General features: G+C 41.5%; 1 protein-coding gene across 1 annotated transcript in view; it reads right to left on the bottom strand.

The window, feature by feature from the left end:
• The window catches only part of ITGA8 (integrin alpha 8), a gene marked incomplete at its 5' end in the record, with an annotated part of 122777 nt that overhangs the window by 70937 nt on the left and 36804 nt on the right, over window positions 1–15036 (bottom strand). The window contains 2 exons of the mRNA XM_014952942.1: window positions 1750–1857; window positions 3808–3853. Coding sequence (XP_014808428.1) covers window positions 1750–1857; window positions 3808–3853 — 154 coding nt within the window. The remainder of the gene's footprint in view (window positions 1–1749; window positions 1858–3807; window positions 3854–15036) is intronic.

The following is a 15036-nucleotide window of genomic DNA, read 5'->3' as shown; positions in this document are numbered from 1 at the left end:
TTGTAGATATGAACCAAACATCTTGTGACTTACTGTAAAATAAAAATGAGAAGTAATGAAAAAAATACATGTTAAAGGAGCATACTTTGTTTTTCCCTCCCTTTTAAAAGCAATGTATCAGCAGGAATACTTTTTAAACAGAGATATTTTTATTTATTTCTCTTGTGCACATAACCATCTTTTTTCTTTCAGCACACTGTCAATAAATGTTACGGTTTGAAAACCTTCTCCATTATGGCATAAAGCACTTTGAAAAAGTCTTAAAAACTGAAGTTCTGAAAAAAACATAACTTGGATCAACGAACTTGCTTCAGCCCAGTGTTGATACTATAAATTCTCTATTACATCAACTATTAAAACAAAAGGTGCTTGAATCTAAAAGTCAAGATGGATCTTGATCTGGATCCTACTGCAGAAAGGCCAAAGCTTTGCAAAGTTCTGGGACTGCATAATTCTACTGGGTGCATTCTACATTCCTCTGTAGGCGGGTGATTTTCTACACAAGGTGTAGAAATGAGGAACTTTAGGATAAATACGAGGAGTCCCACAAAATGTAAAAGAAGAGAGCAGAAGCGAAAATCTCTCAACAGCCCCATCCCAGGTTTTCACAAGCAGCAGATTTAGAAACGTCCTGAGTCACACATTGCACCAAATGCATTGAAAGCCCATGTATTTAGTGGCTTAAGTGTATCCTTTATGACTCTTAAATGAACTGCTTCTGGTCGTGTTTATTTTTTATGGTTGATATTTATCAATTTGTTCTAAAAACTCTTTCACTGACTCTTTTCATCATTTGCGATGATTTTTACAATCATAAAGAATGTCTCCAGTTTGGGCAATCCCTCTGACCACCTCTGGTTTAAAAGTCATGCAAAATCTCTGCAGTCACCTTATCTTCTGGATTTCTTCCTCCTTTACACCTTGATATTCTTTTCATTCAGCCCATGTCCTGGCAGGCTTTCTGCCTCTAATGTGATTAAATAGAATGATATGACTAGTTTTTGTGTCTTAGAAATCTGTTCCTCAGTGTCTCTCTGGCAGCACTGATGGCTATTTTATATTCAACTTGCACATGTTTCTGCTCTGCTTTGTTTTCAGTTTCCTCTTTTGTTAGGATTTCCACTTTTAAACAGTATCTTATGTATCTGTAATCGCCTCTTTTACGAACTGTTCCTGGTGTCCTTTCTAAGTGATTTTTTTTTTCTAGTGCAGTAAATATACCTTTATGTGGCATTGCATGCTGTTAGATAGCCTCCAACTGTCCTGCAAGATTTTGCATTTGTAACTGATCGTAAATTGTTTTAATTAGCTTCAAGGGTTTTTTTAATGTATTTTTCCTTTTCAAAGTTAAATGATACTGTGGTAGAGGGTTTCTTTTTTAAAGATACATGCGACATTGTCCCATATGACACACTGTGTTTTGTATGTCCTAGCTATTTCATGTTTCATTCATCCAAACGCTGCCTATGAATTTGCAGCTTGACCCTAGGAGACACCGAGCATCCTCCTACGCAGAAGGAGGCTCAACGTATCAAAGGACTCAACTTTTAGCTACTTCATGTAGAGAATCTGTGAAGTACTGGAAGACACCAGAAAGAACTCTGCAATATATAGGGGGGGGTTCATTATGCTCATAGTGTGTTTGAACAGTACTTTTTTCTGAACTTTGAACATGTTCAACAAAAAGCTGCAAGAAAAGTTCGGAAGAGAAAGAGGATGAGGGTGTCTTTTGCCTAATCAAGAACTTACCAGGCCACCAAAAGCTGAGAGCCAGGGAGCTGACAAGTTTTGTTGTCTGGATTCACAATCATGGGGTTCAGAATGAGCTGAGCATTCACAGTCACAACGGGTCTGGCTCTGAGGGACAGAAATAAGGTTCACTGCATATAGAAGGAGCACATTAGTACCTAAGTTGCAGCAGAGAAAACACTTAACTGACATGGCCACAAGGAAGCTGAAAATGTAGGGTTCTCTCACTTGGGAGAAACCACTTCTATAACGCTGCTCCTATTGAAAAGAACCTTTTTTTTTAAAATCGGAAACTGTGATACTTCCTACTATCACATCTTGAAAGTTCTTCACAAAAAATCACAGGTTAACAGCATAACTACAGTTAACCAATAGCTGTGTCCTGGGACTATCCTAGGACTAAGGCACATCAGCCACATTTCATCACACTGGGCTTTCACAAAGGGACAGAATCTGCCTTTTGGGATTTACAGCAGTAATTCGGCCATTATTTTATACCATCAGATTTATTTTATACCATCTCCATTAACAGTGACATATTCACACCTGCTATCGCTGTTTAAGATTCTTTAAAAAATAAACATAATGGGTAAAGTAGAATTTGATGTGGAATATCTTGAGCCAATAGTAAAGTAAACTCTGTCTGACAAATCTTGAGACAACTGACTTCGGAAACCAGGAATTATCATCACTAGATTCTGCTGAATATGTGAATATATAGTTGTGGTGATGAGAACTATCCCTTTGAATAACAATCTGTTATTAAGTCATGAGATAATCTATAACTGAGAGCAATTTAGAAGACAAATGAAAACAAGAAAGGGTCTAAATTCTGTTGGTTTTTTTTCTAACACAGCAGTACTGTTTTACAGTAACTTACATAATTCTGGCAAAACCAGCTAAGTACAAAATTACTTTCCTTATATTTTAACCCACAGCTGATCATTTATGATTCCTTCTCTATGTTACTTTAGCAAGACATTAAGAAATAGAATTAATTTCGTCATTTTGTGCAATAGGGAAAACCGTTTTTTCTAGCAAATTTCACTTAATAAAATTCTGTTTCTCCAATGTGACAAGTTGCTTACACTCCAGCCAGGAAACGGAAAGATTGAGGGCCTCCTGCTATTCACTTTCTTAAATTAAATAGAACACATTTTTTATTGCTATCTAAAATACACAGTGGATCTAATTTTCCAATGTTTCACATCCTGTGCAGTCTTTCATGCCACTGCGGAGTGATGAACTGCAAAGTATTTGCATGATTCTTTAATAGGGCAGTAGGAAAATCAGGTCTACTCACTGCACCTAGAGTGCTAGCTAAAATGAGCTAACATTCCTGCTTTACCAAATTCTTATGCTTTGACAAAGATTTAGTTGGGAAGCAGACCGTGCCTTCTCTCAGTCAGGTACTTGGGGGAATATAGACAAGAAGACAGACAGGAATCCAGAAATATGACTGCCTTGTTGCAGCAACGGATGGTGAATATTTAAATGCAAAGAGCTGTCGTCACAGCCGGACTAAGAGGGCAGCAGTAGATTTTTGTTTATGTATTTGGTAGTTTTAATTTATACCCCTAATCAAACAGTGCACTTAGTGAAAATCCACAAGTCAACAACAATGTTGTGATTTGTAAAACGGGATCTCATAAATTTTTTCTAAACTGAGGCTAAACGCAGCATTTTTTTTTCTTCAATTAAAACGTCACATCTTAATATACACAACCTCTGAGCATTTCTCACTAGCATCATTCCCCCTGGAAAGGAATTAATTTTCAATGTTACAATTTTAAAATACCTTATTAAAAATTAACTGAGTCAAACATTCCAGAAGTAATTTCAAGAAATTGAAATAAAACCAAGCATGGAAATTTTCATTGAAAATGCAAGTTTCAAGCATAGGTAAAAAGCATTTGTTTCTCACAAGGTGCTTAATTTATCATATGTAATGAGCATCTTTTACACATTGCACCAGGGAAACAGGAATGTGAAATTTGTTTATTTGCAGATCTCCCATCAAAGCTGTAAAATAAAAAATCCACTGTATTTACCACGTACCTGTAAACAACTGCTTTTCCAGCTCCAAATGCACCTACAATTAAATCTGGAAAAATAAAAGAGCTTCAGGAGAGCTATACAGAAGTCTTTCACACTTTTTTTTCCCCCAGCATAAATTAGACTATTTATAGTAAAAATGCAGTAACATTAAGCCAAGTGTGCTAAGTGAGTAAGTGCTCCACATGGGCAACATGTCCTACCATGAATTCCACTAAATAATGTCCTAATAGGAGTAGGAATGGACAGTTTATGGGCCTGATCCTCTTTTTGTACAATATTTACATTTTTCTACTTCAAGTGGCCTTGGAAAAATGTGCTTCAGGGTCAGGAACACTTTAAATAGCAGAAGAAAATGAGTGTTGTTTCTGTCTCCTTTTTGGGACATTTATGAGTCCTTTTCATTAGCAGCTTTTATAGACAACTTGCACACAGCACCAAAACCAAAAGATATTTTCCTCTTAAATAAACAAATGATGAGCCATAGCTCATCATCGTCATCATCACAAGGGCTACACAACGCACATGCAGATCTTTCCCTGAGAGCTCCCTGACAGCAGCACCATGGTAATCCCAAAAGATTTAATATTCTGCTGGTTTTGGGGGGTTTGTGTCTGTTTGTTTTGGTGCAAGAAACATTGTTATCAACAGAAAGAGAAAGACAAGGAATCATAGAATCATAGAATCCTCTGGGTTGGAAGGGACCTTTAAGATCCAACCATCAACCTAACTCTGATAAAAAAAAAAACCCAAACCATCACTAAACCATGTCACTAAGCACTATGTCAACCCGGCTTTTAAATACACCCAGGGATGGTCCCTCAGCCACTTCCCTGGGCAGCCCATTCCAAGGCTTAAGAACCCTTGCAGTGGAAACATTTTTTCCCAATATTTATCCTAAACCTTCCCTGTTCAACTTGAGGCCATTTCCTCTTGTCCCATGGCCTGTTCCTTGCGAGAAGAGACCGACCCCCCCTGGCTACACCCTCCTTTCAGGGAGTTGGAGAGAGCGAGAAGGTCTCCCCTCAGTCTCCTTTTCTCCAGGCTGAACACCCCCAGCTCTCCTCATGAGACTTGTTCTCCAGACCCCTCACCAGCTCCGTTGCCCTTCTCTGGACCCACTCCAGCCCCTCAATGTCTGTTTTGTGGTGAGGGGCCCAAAACTGCACACAGACCTCAAGGTGGGGCCTCACCAGTGCCCAGGACAGGGGGACCATCACCTCCCGAGTCCTACTCCCCACGCTGTTCCTGACACAGGCCAGGATGCTGTTGGCCTTCTTGGCCACCTGGGCACACTGCTGGCTCAAGTTCAGCCGACAGTCCACCAACACCCCCAGTGAGGTGGGGTGTTGGTCGGCTGGTCCCCCAAGAGGACTTAGGTCCCCTCTGTCTCAGCATCCCCACTTTAATATTAAAGGGGATCTTGTACATCCGCTTAATAGTTAAATCCTGGTTTCTTTGGGACAGAGTCCAGCTTATTTGAAGACAGAGGGTAATGGGTCTCGAGGAGCAATGATAGGCCCCATCCACCAAAAGGATGGTTTTCCATGAGCAGTCTTTCTGAGTTGCCACCTTAGCCACGTTTGGAGACACAGCAAAAAAGATGAGGACATTCAATCACGGCGCCACCACAAAGGCCTTATTTGAGCATACTCTAAGGGCAGCCAGGACTATGCTCCTTCTGCTCTTGTTTGGAAGCTCTCACTTTTTCCCTGACAAGTCCTTTATTCTCTGGTCTAAGCCATGCTTATTCTTGATCCAAAAGGCCTGAAAGAGTGAAACTACTCACTAGAAAAAGTAGATTTAGGAATGAATATGCAAACAATAAAACATACCCAGTAGTGACATTTATGATCTAATGTAAGGAAGGACCAAGTCATTATATATTCAAGCAGAGTATTCACTGGAAGATCTATTGGGGATTTTACTTTGCTTCTACTTGTTCTGTTACAGAGCAGGAGTTTTATTCTTCTTTTTCATTGCCTTGTGGGATGCAACTCCCACACCCATCATTGGAAAAAAACATTTTTGACAGTAATATGAATTAATAAGATTTGAATTCACATCAGTCAGAGCATTTTTATAAGCAGAAGTTTTGAATTTGTTATGTGTTCTATGGAAGAAAAGTTATTAATCATTTCTATGAAAAAGTGCATGAGATGTCTAAATTATCTGGAGGTTGGCAACCTTCCCCTTCTAAAAATAGAAAGAAGTTGTCTTTAATCATTGCTTGTTAATGCTTCACACGCAATGTCACTGATGCAAAGGTCACGGGCTAAAAAATAAAGATTTAAGAAGCATGTGGCATTACGTAGCAAAAAAAGCCAGCTTAACTACTTATAACCCTTCCAAACAGAGCTCCGCTCCTTTTCTCATATTCAATGTTCTCAGGAGGATGGGGGACTTCATAGGTTTAAGTAAAAAACCACTCTGCCTATGTCATCTCTTTGAGAAGATCCTTTATCAGCTGCTACCCTTCAGAGAAGCAGAGATGTGTAAGGAAGGGCTGGTGGCAGCAGCCATGTCCCCCCCATCATTAATGTTGTGGAATAAATGAGCTGTGGGGTCACAGCCACACTGCAAAAACTAAGAAAACAAGCACGGAGTGACTCAGAAAGAATTTTCAACTTGAATTTTAACAGAGCTTGAAGGTTTTATGCTATAATCCCGATTGGTGGAGTTCACAGAGTTTAATCCTGAAACAAGTGTCTTTGGCATGTGCTTAACTGAAGTCAAGGGGCATCATGCAAAGCTAAACAATCCTAATGTTTATTTCTAATTTTACTTTGCTCTGAAGGGGAGGCTTGTAAGATGCTGTCTGGTGAACAAAATGCATTTTCTGAGATAAAATGATCGTAAAAAGTTAAGGAAAGAGTATTCCCGGATGGCACTGAAAGGCACACCAGATTTTGTAAACTGCTGTGTTTACCTGCACCTTCTGCCACGTGGCTGTGCCAGACCTGAAATCCCACGGGATAAAGGGCAGAAACTTGCCATGATGCTGACTGAGCCTGGAGGAAGCAGGAAGATCAGTGAAGTCCTACCTCTAGTCTTAACAAGATACATTAATTTATTAACTTGAGCAAATTCTTTGATCCCCTGGTAGTTTTAAAGGACATCTCCATCTCCCGTGAGAGATGCAGGTCCAGGGAGTCTGAGCTAGGAGGAACACGCACCGTGCTCAGCACCCCACACTTGGTTGGAGTCTGTCCAGCAACCCCAAGAGAAGCTGCCAAGGCATGGTATCTCATCCCTCTTCACGAGGGACAGTGGCCAAGGACAACAGCCAATGAAGGACTGCATAATTGGCACACGCTGCACTTGTGAGAAACCCAAAAATGAAACAATAGGGAGCTGAGTCACCCCCCCCCACTGCAGCTCTACCAGGATACAGGCAGGAAAGCTGTGACTTTATGGACTCAGAATGATTCGCTGACAGCTTTAAACACCACTTTGTACAGTCTGTCAGTTAATTGCGCAGTATAAATAGGAACTGGAAAACAATTAGAATCCTATCTGGGTACAGGTGCTAATGGAAATTTCATAAAAGACAGTGAGAAAACTGCCTAACTGGAAACTCTGCTAAAAAATCTTTGTGAGCCTTTTTGTTCTTTATTTCCCTCAGTGGATCAGGTGCCAAAAAAGCCCATGATCAGAATTTTATTTGTTTTCTAGGACTTCAGAGAGCACAACACTCCCAAATCTCTGTAGGAAAGGTCCGGAATAAAATTTCCTTTAAATGGCCCTTACTTCAGGCTTGGCCATAACAAAGGACACAGGATTTTCCAGTTCAGCCAACTTTACTCAAGAATTTCAGTTAAATACTACAAAGAACCACCACCCAAAATCGAGTCACTTTCTTCCAGTCCTACCATTCTCAACTGCTTTGATCCTTCTCTGTTTTTCAACCACTGTGGTAGCAGGTCTGTTAAGGATAACACCTAAGGCTCATTCATCTCAATGCTCCCCTTTTGTCTGAATAATATCCCTTTCATAATAAGATGTTATTATTCACTTCATTATACTACAAACAAATCCAAAAGAGGGCAATTAATGTTCTGTCACTTCAGTAAATCCCTCCTTACTGGGATTAATTGCTTTATTCTTTTTGGGCACAATACTGTCATTTCACTGAACATCTCAAAGAATTTTAGAAAAGCATACCTGTAAATTACACAGAGAATAATTTGCAATAAATTAACATATTTGTAGGAGATTCTTAGCTTATTACGACATTTTTGATCGATTATTCATGTGAAAACATAATGAGCTGGTAGAAACACATCAGCTTTTCTGCATTTCCTGGCAGAACCCATGCCCTTGTTCTGGCTCCCACGCTCAGCAGCCCGCTCTCACCAGAGCAGATGCAACTTCTCATTGATTTAATTTGTTTGTCTTCCACAAATCTCCTGGACCAAATTCATAATTTAATCATCACTAGATTACAATTTGTGATATTGTTGGCACAATGCCTACTGTTCTCAAAAAAGTTATGAATGCTGAAGAGCCCTTGCCTCTCAGAAACTTGAGGGTTTTCTTCCTGCTGTTTGAGTTAATGTACTTAGCAGATGAAGCTGTTAAATACTCCTATTTTAATAAGATTAGACTGGATTACTGAAGTTCTGAGGGAATTTTGCCTGATTGTTTCCTTCTTATAATGTTTCTAGAGTCATTTGTTTATATTAACTATATGCTATTCTTGAGATAATAACTAAGTCCAAAATAAGAAGGCGTGAAGATGCCTTTATACATTTCCCTGTGCTGAGAAAGGCTTGACTAAAAAGAATAACCAAAAGGAAATGCCAACAGCTGTGTCTGTATAAAAGCGGGATACCATGAAGACGAAGCTTCAGTGGCACTGACTCCAGGGTGAGTTACACAAGTGTCTAAACAGGCAGGGAGCAGAAACAATAGTGCATAATTTATTTGAGCAATTAACTAATTAAGTAATCAACAGTCTTTGAATAGAGAATTCATCTAGAGCACTGCTCTGAATCCACCCACGCTGCCGAAAGAAACTGGTTAAATCATCCTGGTTGACAAATACGTTGGAAGAAACCACAGTCTGCCTGAGGACAGGCCGCAAGAAGAAAGCAAGCTTAATGAGTTGAGTAAGTTATTCATTATAAACTATTTGCTCAGCTATAATCAGCCATCAAGTGAGTGAACATATGCTGAAATGTGAGGGTGGAGACCTTACAGCTTCCAAATGCCTGAGCCCTGCACAGACAGATGAACCAGCTGGAAGCGCGGCACCATCACCTAGATAATCACAGGCTCCCAGCACTCAGTAGGGACCAGCTTTGAACGGCTGCCCAGAAGCCAAAAGAAACAAATTTATTTCCCATTAAACAGATTTATGGATTTCTTTTGTTCCTATAAAAACTGAACTGTGTTAATAGAAAAAGACAAATAAAATTTTTAATAAAATACACTACGATTCAAAATACATGCCTAAGCTGAGGCTTCATTCCCTGCTCCACACCTTGATGACACAAATAAAGCTCAGGATGGAGCAAAGGGGCCCGAAAAGCCCCAGATTTACTGGTGAGTGAAGGGGAAGCTGTGTTGAAAGTTATCATTAAATTGCCCAGATATTCCAACATAGAAGACGCTGGTAAGGTTGTGCTGAGGCAGCAATTTCAGAATATCTTGGGGAAAACCTTGAAGAGCTGCTATTACAAAGAATTCCATGGCTACATAAACTGTGTTGTGGGCCTTGCCTGTGAGGCCTCAGACACAGCATGATGCTGCTTTGCCATGTCCTGACCTTGGCACAGAAAGTGCAACACAGGATCTTGCACAAAGTTCCCTCCAAGTGCCACTCTATTTGCCCTTAAACTGGTGAAAAAGGCCCATCTTTTACACTTTTTCCACTTCATTCACTGCTCCCCCCCTTTATTTCTTTAATTCTCTTTATTTTTTTTACATGAGGGTTAATCCAGAGCAATGGCAGTAAGTCAGTATTCACCACAGCAGCGTAAGCGAGACTGGATTCTCTCCTTTGAATATGACCTTAGAACATGAGTTGTAAGAAAACTGTGAAGCAGACTGACTGCTGAAAGATGTTACAATTATGTCAGTGTTAGTAAATTAGTTGCAGAGAACGTGTCTGTGTGTTGTACCTGCACTGGTCAGTGGTGCCATCACCAGAATGGCCCTACAGCAGTTGGTCCACGACAATTATTAGTCTCCAAAAGAGAGCACTATGGACAAGGGCTGTTCAGTGACAGTTCACACAGAATCGTAGAATCACAGAATGGTTAGAGTTGGAAGGGACCTTAAAGATCATCCAGTTCCAACCCCCCTGCCCTGGGCAGGGACACCTCCCACCAGACCAGGTTGCTCCAAGCCCCATCCAGCCTGGCCTTGAAACCCTCCAGGGATGGGGCAGCCACAGCTTCTCTGGGCAACCTGTTCCAGTGCCTCACCACCCTCACAGTGAAGAATTTCTTCCTAATATCTAATCTAAATCTCCCCCTTTAAGTTTAAAACCGTTACCCCTTGTCCTGTCACTGCACTTCCTGACAGAGTCCCTCCCCAGCTCTCCTGTAGCCCCTTCAGATACTGGAAGGCTGCTCTAAGGTCTCCCCAGAGCCTTCTCTTCTCCAGGCTGAACAACCCCAGCTCTCTCAGCCTGTTTTCATAGGAGAGGTGCTCCAGCCTCTGATCATCCTCATGGACCTTCACTGGACCCATTCCAACAGGTCAATGCCCTTCCTGTGCTGAGGACTCCAAAGCTGGAAACAGTACTCAGAACCAAAGCACAGAATATTTATGGTGTAGGTGTAGCTTAAGAAGATTAATTGGTCTTTCCTTCAAATAACTGGGTAGATATTGTATTTTGGAGAGACACTAAGTATCTCAGATAAGTATGGTACAAAGCTTGGCCATGTCAGGCTTGGAAGACTTGGGAAAGCTGCATGTTGTTTATTCCCCTAAGTAGTCACATCAAAAAGCATAGAGGTAGCTTCATCCATTCAATCTATCTGACTGACATCCTCTTACTGCTTCCCTCTCACCAGCCTTATCCAGCTATACAGTTCGGTCAGGTTCTGCCTAATTCTTACATGACTACAGAGAAAGGAACATCCATCCACTCCTTACCACCACCACCAGTGTTTGGCATTGCAATTCTTCTGCTAGTTGAGGAGCAGCGCTCTGTCTGGGACTGAAGGTGATGGAAGACCAGCACAGAGAGAGGGCAGCTGCGTGTCTTGAGAGTGACACAGCTGCTGGGATGATCAGCTCAGTCTTCTGCCTCTTCTGCTTCCCAGGCCTGAGTGTCTCCCACTACCTCTGGGCCCTCCAGGCAGAGACTACCACGTTATCACCCCTGTCTCTGCTGACAAAGGAATAGTTCTGGGCACAAAACATCTGGAGTGTCTGCAAGTATGACACGATTTACAGAAGTCCTGCCCTGGAAATCCGTGGAGATGTAAACCAAGGGTTGTGCTTAATAACAAAACCTAAATCTTCCCTGTTGAAAGGTTAGAAAAATCCCTGTATTTTCAGGATGCTGAAGAGTGGAGCTCTGTTACTGTTACAGTGATAACATCTACGCCAGGGCAGCTGAACACTGATGGTCATTACGCTGACAGGACTGCTAACGAGAAGAACTGTCTGTATGCTGACCCTACGACAGAAAGTAGCATTTTTAGGTAGGATGTTGACTATAGGGCCATTCAGCTTGTGTTTTGTGAACTGAGTGGCTACACAAGTGAAATAAATATTAAGTCAGGGCATGAGCTTGAGCCCTGTGCTGGTATTGTCCAGATTGTTACGCTGTCAGCACAGACCCTGGTCTGATTTTAGTGTGTGCAAGTCAGTGCTCTCCCAGACAGTGGCCAGGAACGGTCTGGGGAATAACCTGGGCCACACAGCAGTTTGCACATGGCCATCCTGCTTCTGTGGGCAGGAGGGCTCCATCCCGTGCTGGTGAGCTGTGCTGTGCCATGTCGCCTCAAGGCCAGACCACAGTTCCTGGCTGCTCACTGTATTTTCTTGCACAAACATAATCACCGATACCAATGAAAATGGCTTGGGATTATTGTTTTGCGAAGTACTAATTCTGATTTTCTTCTCAGTAGGGATGATACAGCTTTTTTTAATGTCAAATAAGTTCGAAACCCAGGTCAATGGTAAAATCTTTACGAGAAGCAACGCTTTAGCCAGACATAATTCACACTTCACACACTGTTCTTTACATAAAAATGTATGAGGAAGAGGCAGCTGTGATGGGAAACTGAAACATCATCTGGTACAGCAGGACTGGTGGCCATTTGCCTCTGCACAGGGAATAATTAAATAAGTTAGGGTTCCCTCCTCAGGATTGCTAAAACATATGGCTGAGGGAGGGAATATGACAGAGGTCTGTAAAATAAGAGTAGAACAAAAAAAAATTGTTTACTGGCTCTTCAGTGTAAGAACTAGGGTGCATCCAAAGAAACTGTCCAGTGGAACATTCAAGACTTGAATGGGATGCAGTGGAAAGAATGACTTCTCCACAAAACCTGCAGTTGGGCTGTGGAGCCCCTTGCAACAGGCTGCTGTGTGTGCCAAAATTTCACACAAATTCTACAAGAATTCTTGGAAGAAGAGTCTGTCGACGGCTACTAAATTTTAAGTTGCCATTTCTAACTATGGAACACCTTGCTCCTCCAGTTGGTTAGAGCTGAGTGAATATTCTGGGAAATATCACAACTGTATAATTTCCTTGATATCTGTTGTTGGACACTGTTGGACACAGACTATGGTGCCAGACAGATCTTCCATCTGTATCGATATGGCTGTATTGTGCTGTGCTACTCCACCATTAAACCTGTCTGTGATTAGTTTTCACAGAATCACACGGGGTTGGAAGGGACCTCTGGAGATCATCCAGTCCAACCCCCTGCCAGAGCAGGTCCACCCAGAGCAGGTTGCACAGGAACGTGTCCAGGTGGGTTTGAATGTCTCCAGAGAAGGAGACCCTTCTCTGGAGGGTCTCCTCCCTGGGCAGCCTCTGCCAGGGCTCTGCCACCCTCACAGGAAAGAAGTTCCTCCTCATGTTTAGGTGGAACTTCTTATATTCAAGTCTGTGCCCATTTCCTCTTGTCTTGGCCCTGGGCACCACTGAAAAAAAGAACGGCCCCGGTTTCTTGACAACCTCCCTTGAAGTATTTATAAGCATTGATCAGATCCCCCCTCAGCCTTCTCTTCTCCAGACTAAGAAGACCCAAGTCCCTCAGCCTCTCCTCATAAGGAAGATGCTCCAGGCCCCTCATCATCTCTGTAGCCCTCTGCTGTCCCCTCTCCAGCAGTGCCCTGTCCTTCTGGAACTGGGGAGCCCACAACTGGACACAGGAGACCAGGATGAAGCTCAGTGGTCTGTGATAAAATGCCACACAAGCAGGTGGTCTCTTCTGGCCTCTAGGTCTGTGACCTACTCCGAGAACTTTAATACATGGCCTGATTTAAAGAAGAAGGTCTGAAACTCTAAAAGCTCTGAAAATGCTACACAGTGCATTAAAAGGAAATGGCAGAGTAACTGCCATCTCTCGGCCTCTCATTTCCTAGCAGGGACGTGCCTGCCTTATGAACAGTGTTAGGCACAAGTAAATCGTACAAGCACAACTATAGTTATATGAGTCCTTACAAATTGGTGTCAGTCACAAACTTCTTGCAAGCATGAGCCCTTTTTGAGCTCGTTTGTCTTCACACAACACTTGAGCTCTAGCCATGGAAGAGCTAATTGCCTGGAGAATCTCACCTTAGACTGTGACGATACGTGTTTATACCTGCAGCCGGACGTTACAGCTGGCTCTCATTTCCCAGTATACAGGAACTGAACTCCTGAGAGTGGGAAGTCAGCATAATTTGGTTTTATTACTTTTTTCTTTTTATTTAACGGTTGATTTCATAATATACACATTACAAATTTTAATGAAAATTTCTTAGATTTTTTTCTAATCTTTCACAATCCTCTTTGCATCACAATCACGACCAATAGTTTGGGAAGCACAGAATTAAAGGCTAGTTTCGCAGACCACCTATAGTCAGCAAATACTCTGCCTCTCAGCTGACATCTAAATTAAAACTTCCTTCTAATTCCTTCCAAGTTCAGTCCCTCATTTCCTCCTGGCCTTCAGCATTTCCATCAGGAGGCGAAGAAGAAAAGCTCTTTGACACGAGGATGATTAGTTACTTCACTGCCCAGTGTGTTTGTCCTGGACTTGCATTTCCCTATATTCTTTCCTTTCTTCTTTTTCCCTTTTCCCATAGGAAGGCATTCTATTTTTGTGCTAACACTGTGCTTTTTTTACCACTCTGTTTTGGTGCTTCAAGCCTTTGTGAATTAACGAAGAGGTGGCTGAGCAAGGTTTTCTTGCTGTCAGTCAGCAAGGTTTTCTTGCTGTCAGTAAGGTGACTGACAGCAAGGTTTTCTTCTGTCATTTTCTGACATATTCTCACCAGTACTCTGGACTGCTCATACAGATATCCAACTGCATTACAGTAAATGTGGCTTTTTTTCCCCAAAAATAAGTAATTCATGTAATAAAACCAAGCCATCTAACACATCATGAGCTGTTATCACAATATGAAATTCTGCAAGTAGGATGCATAGTGGAGCCAACAATGACAAGGAGAATAACTCCAAGAAAACTCACAACTGAATTGAATACAGCATTTCCTTGATACACACTTAGAAAGATTGAGACCCATCACCCAAACTTTTCACAAATTAGCCTAAACATGCTTCACATAAAGTGTGCTAATACTCTGCTTAGACTTCTCTTCTTTCTTCCCCATGTTACGCAAAGAAGACCTGAAAGAATCTCTCCCTTCCCTCTCTTTATCTTTTCAATCTTAGAAATGTCAGGAATGCAATATCCTGTTTTCTTTAGTTTTGCTGGGGGACCTTGTGGGTGCTTTAGGAAATGTTTAAATGCTGAAACTTTAATAAAGAGCTTGGTTGTCCAAAAGAACCTCATTAGTCATGGACAATGAAAGACTATTAATAGCAATATCAACAATATGCAAACAAAAAGTCAGACCAGGGTTTAAAAGCCCTTTCTTTTTTCAAATGCTAAAGATCCTCTCACTTTAGTCTTGTGATAGCCTCATTTTATTACTTTGCAGTCAGCTTTTCTGTTTGTAAAACCATAATTTCTACTGTAAACACCCCTTCCCAGAAACTCTATTCTGCTTTTGAAAAAAGAACTTCTTTCAAGGTTTTTACAATCCATCACA

Source organism: Calidris pugnax, unplaced genomic scaffold, assembly GCF_001431845.1.
Source record: "Calidris pugnax isolate Ruff unplaced genomic scaffold, ASM143184v1 scaffold181, whole genome shotgun sequence".
Taxonomy (NCBI): Eukaryota; Metazoa; Chordata; class Aves; order Charadriiformes; family Scolopacidae; genus Calidris; species Calidris pugnax.
This window is presented reverse-complemented; position numbering and strand designations above follow the sequence as displayed.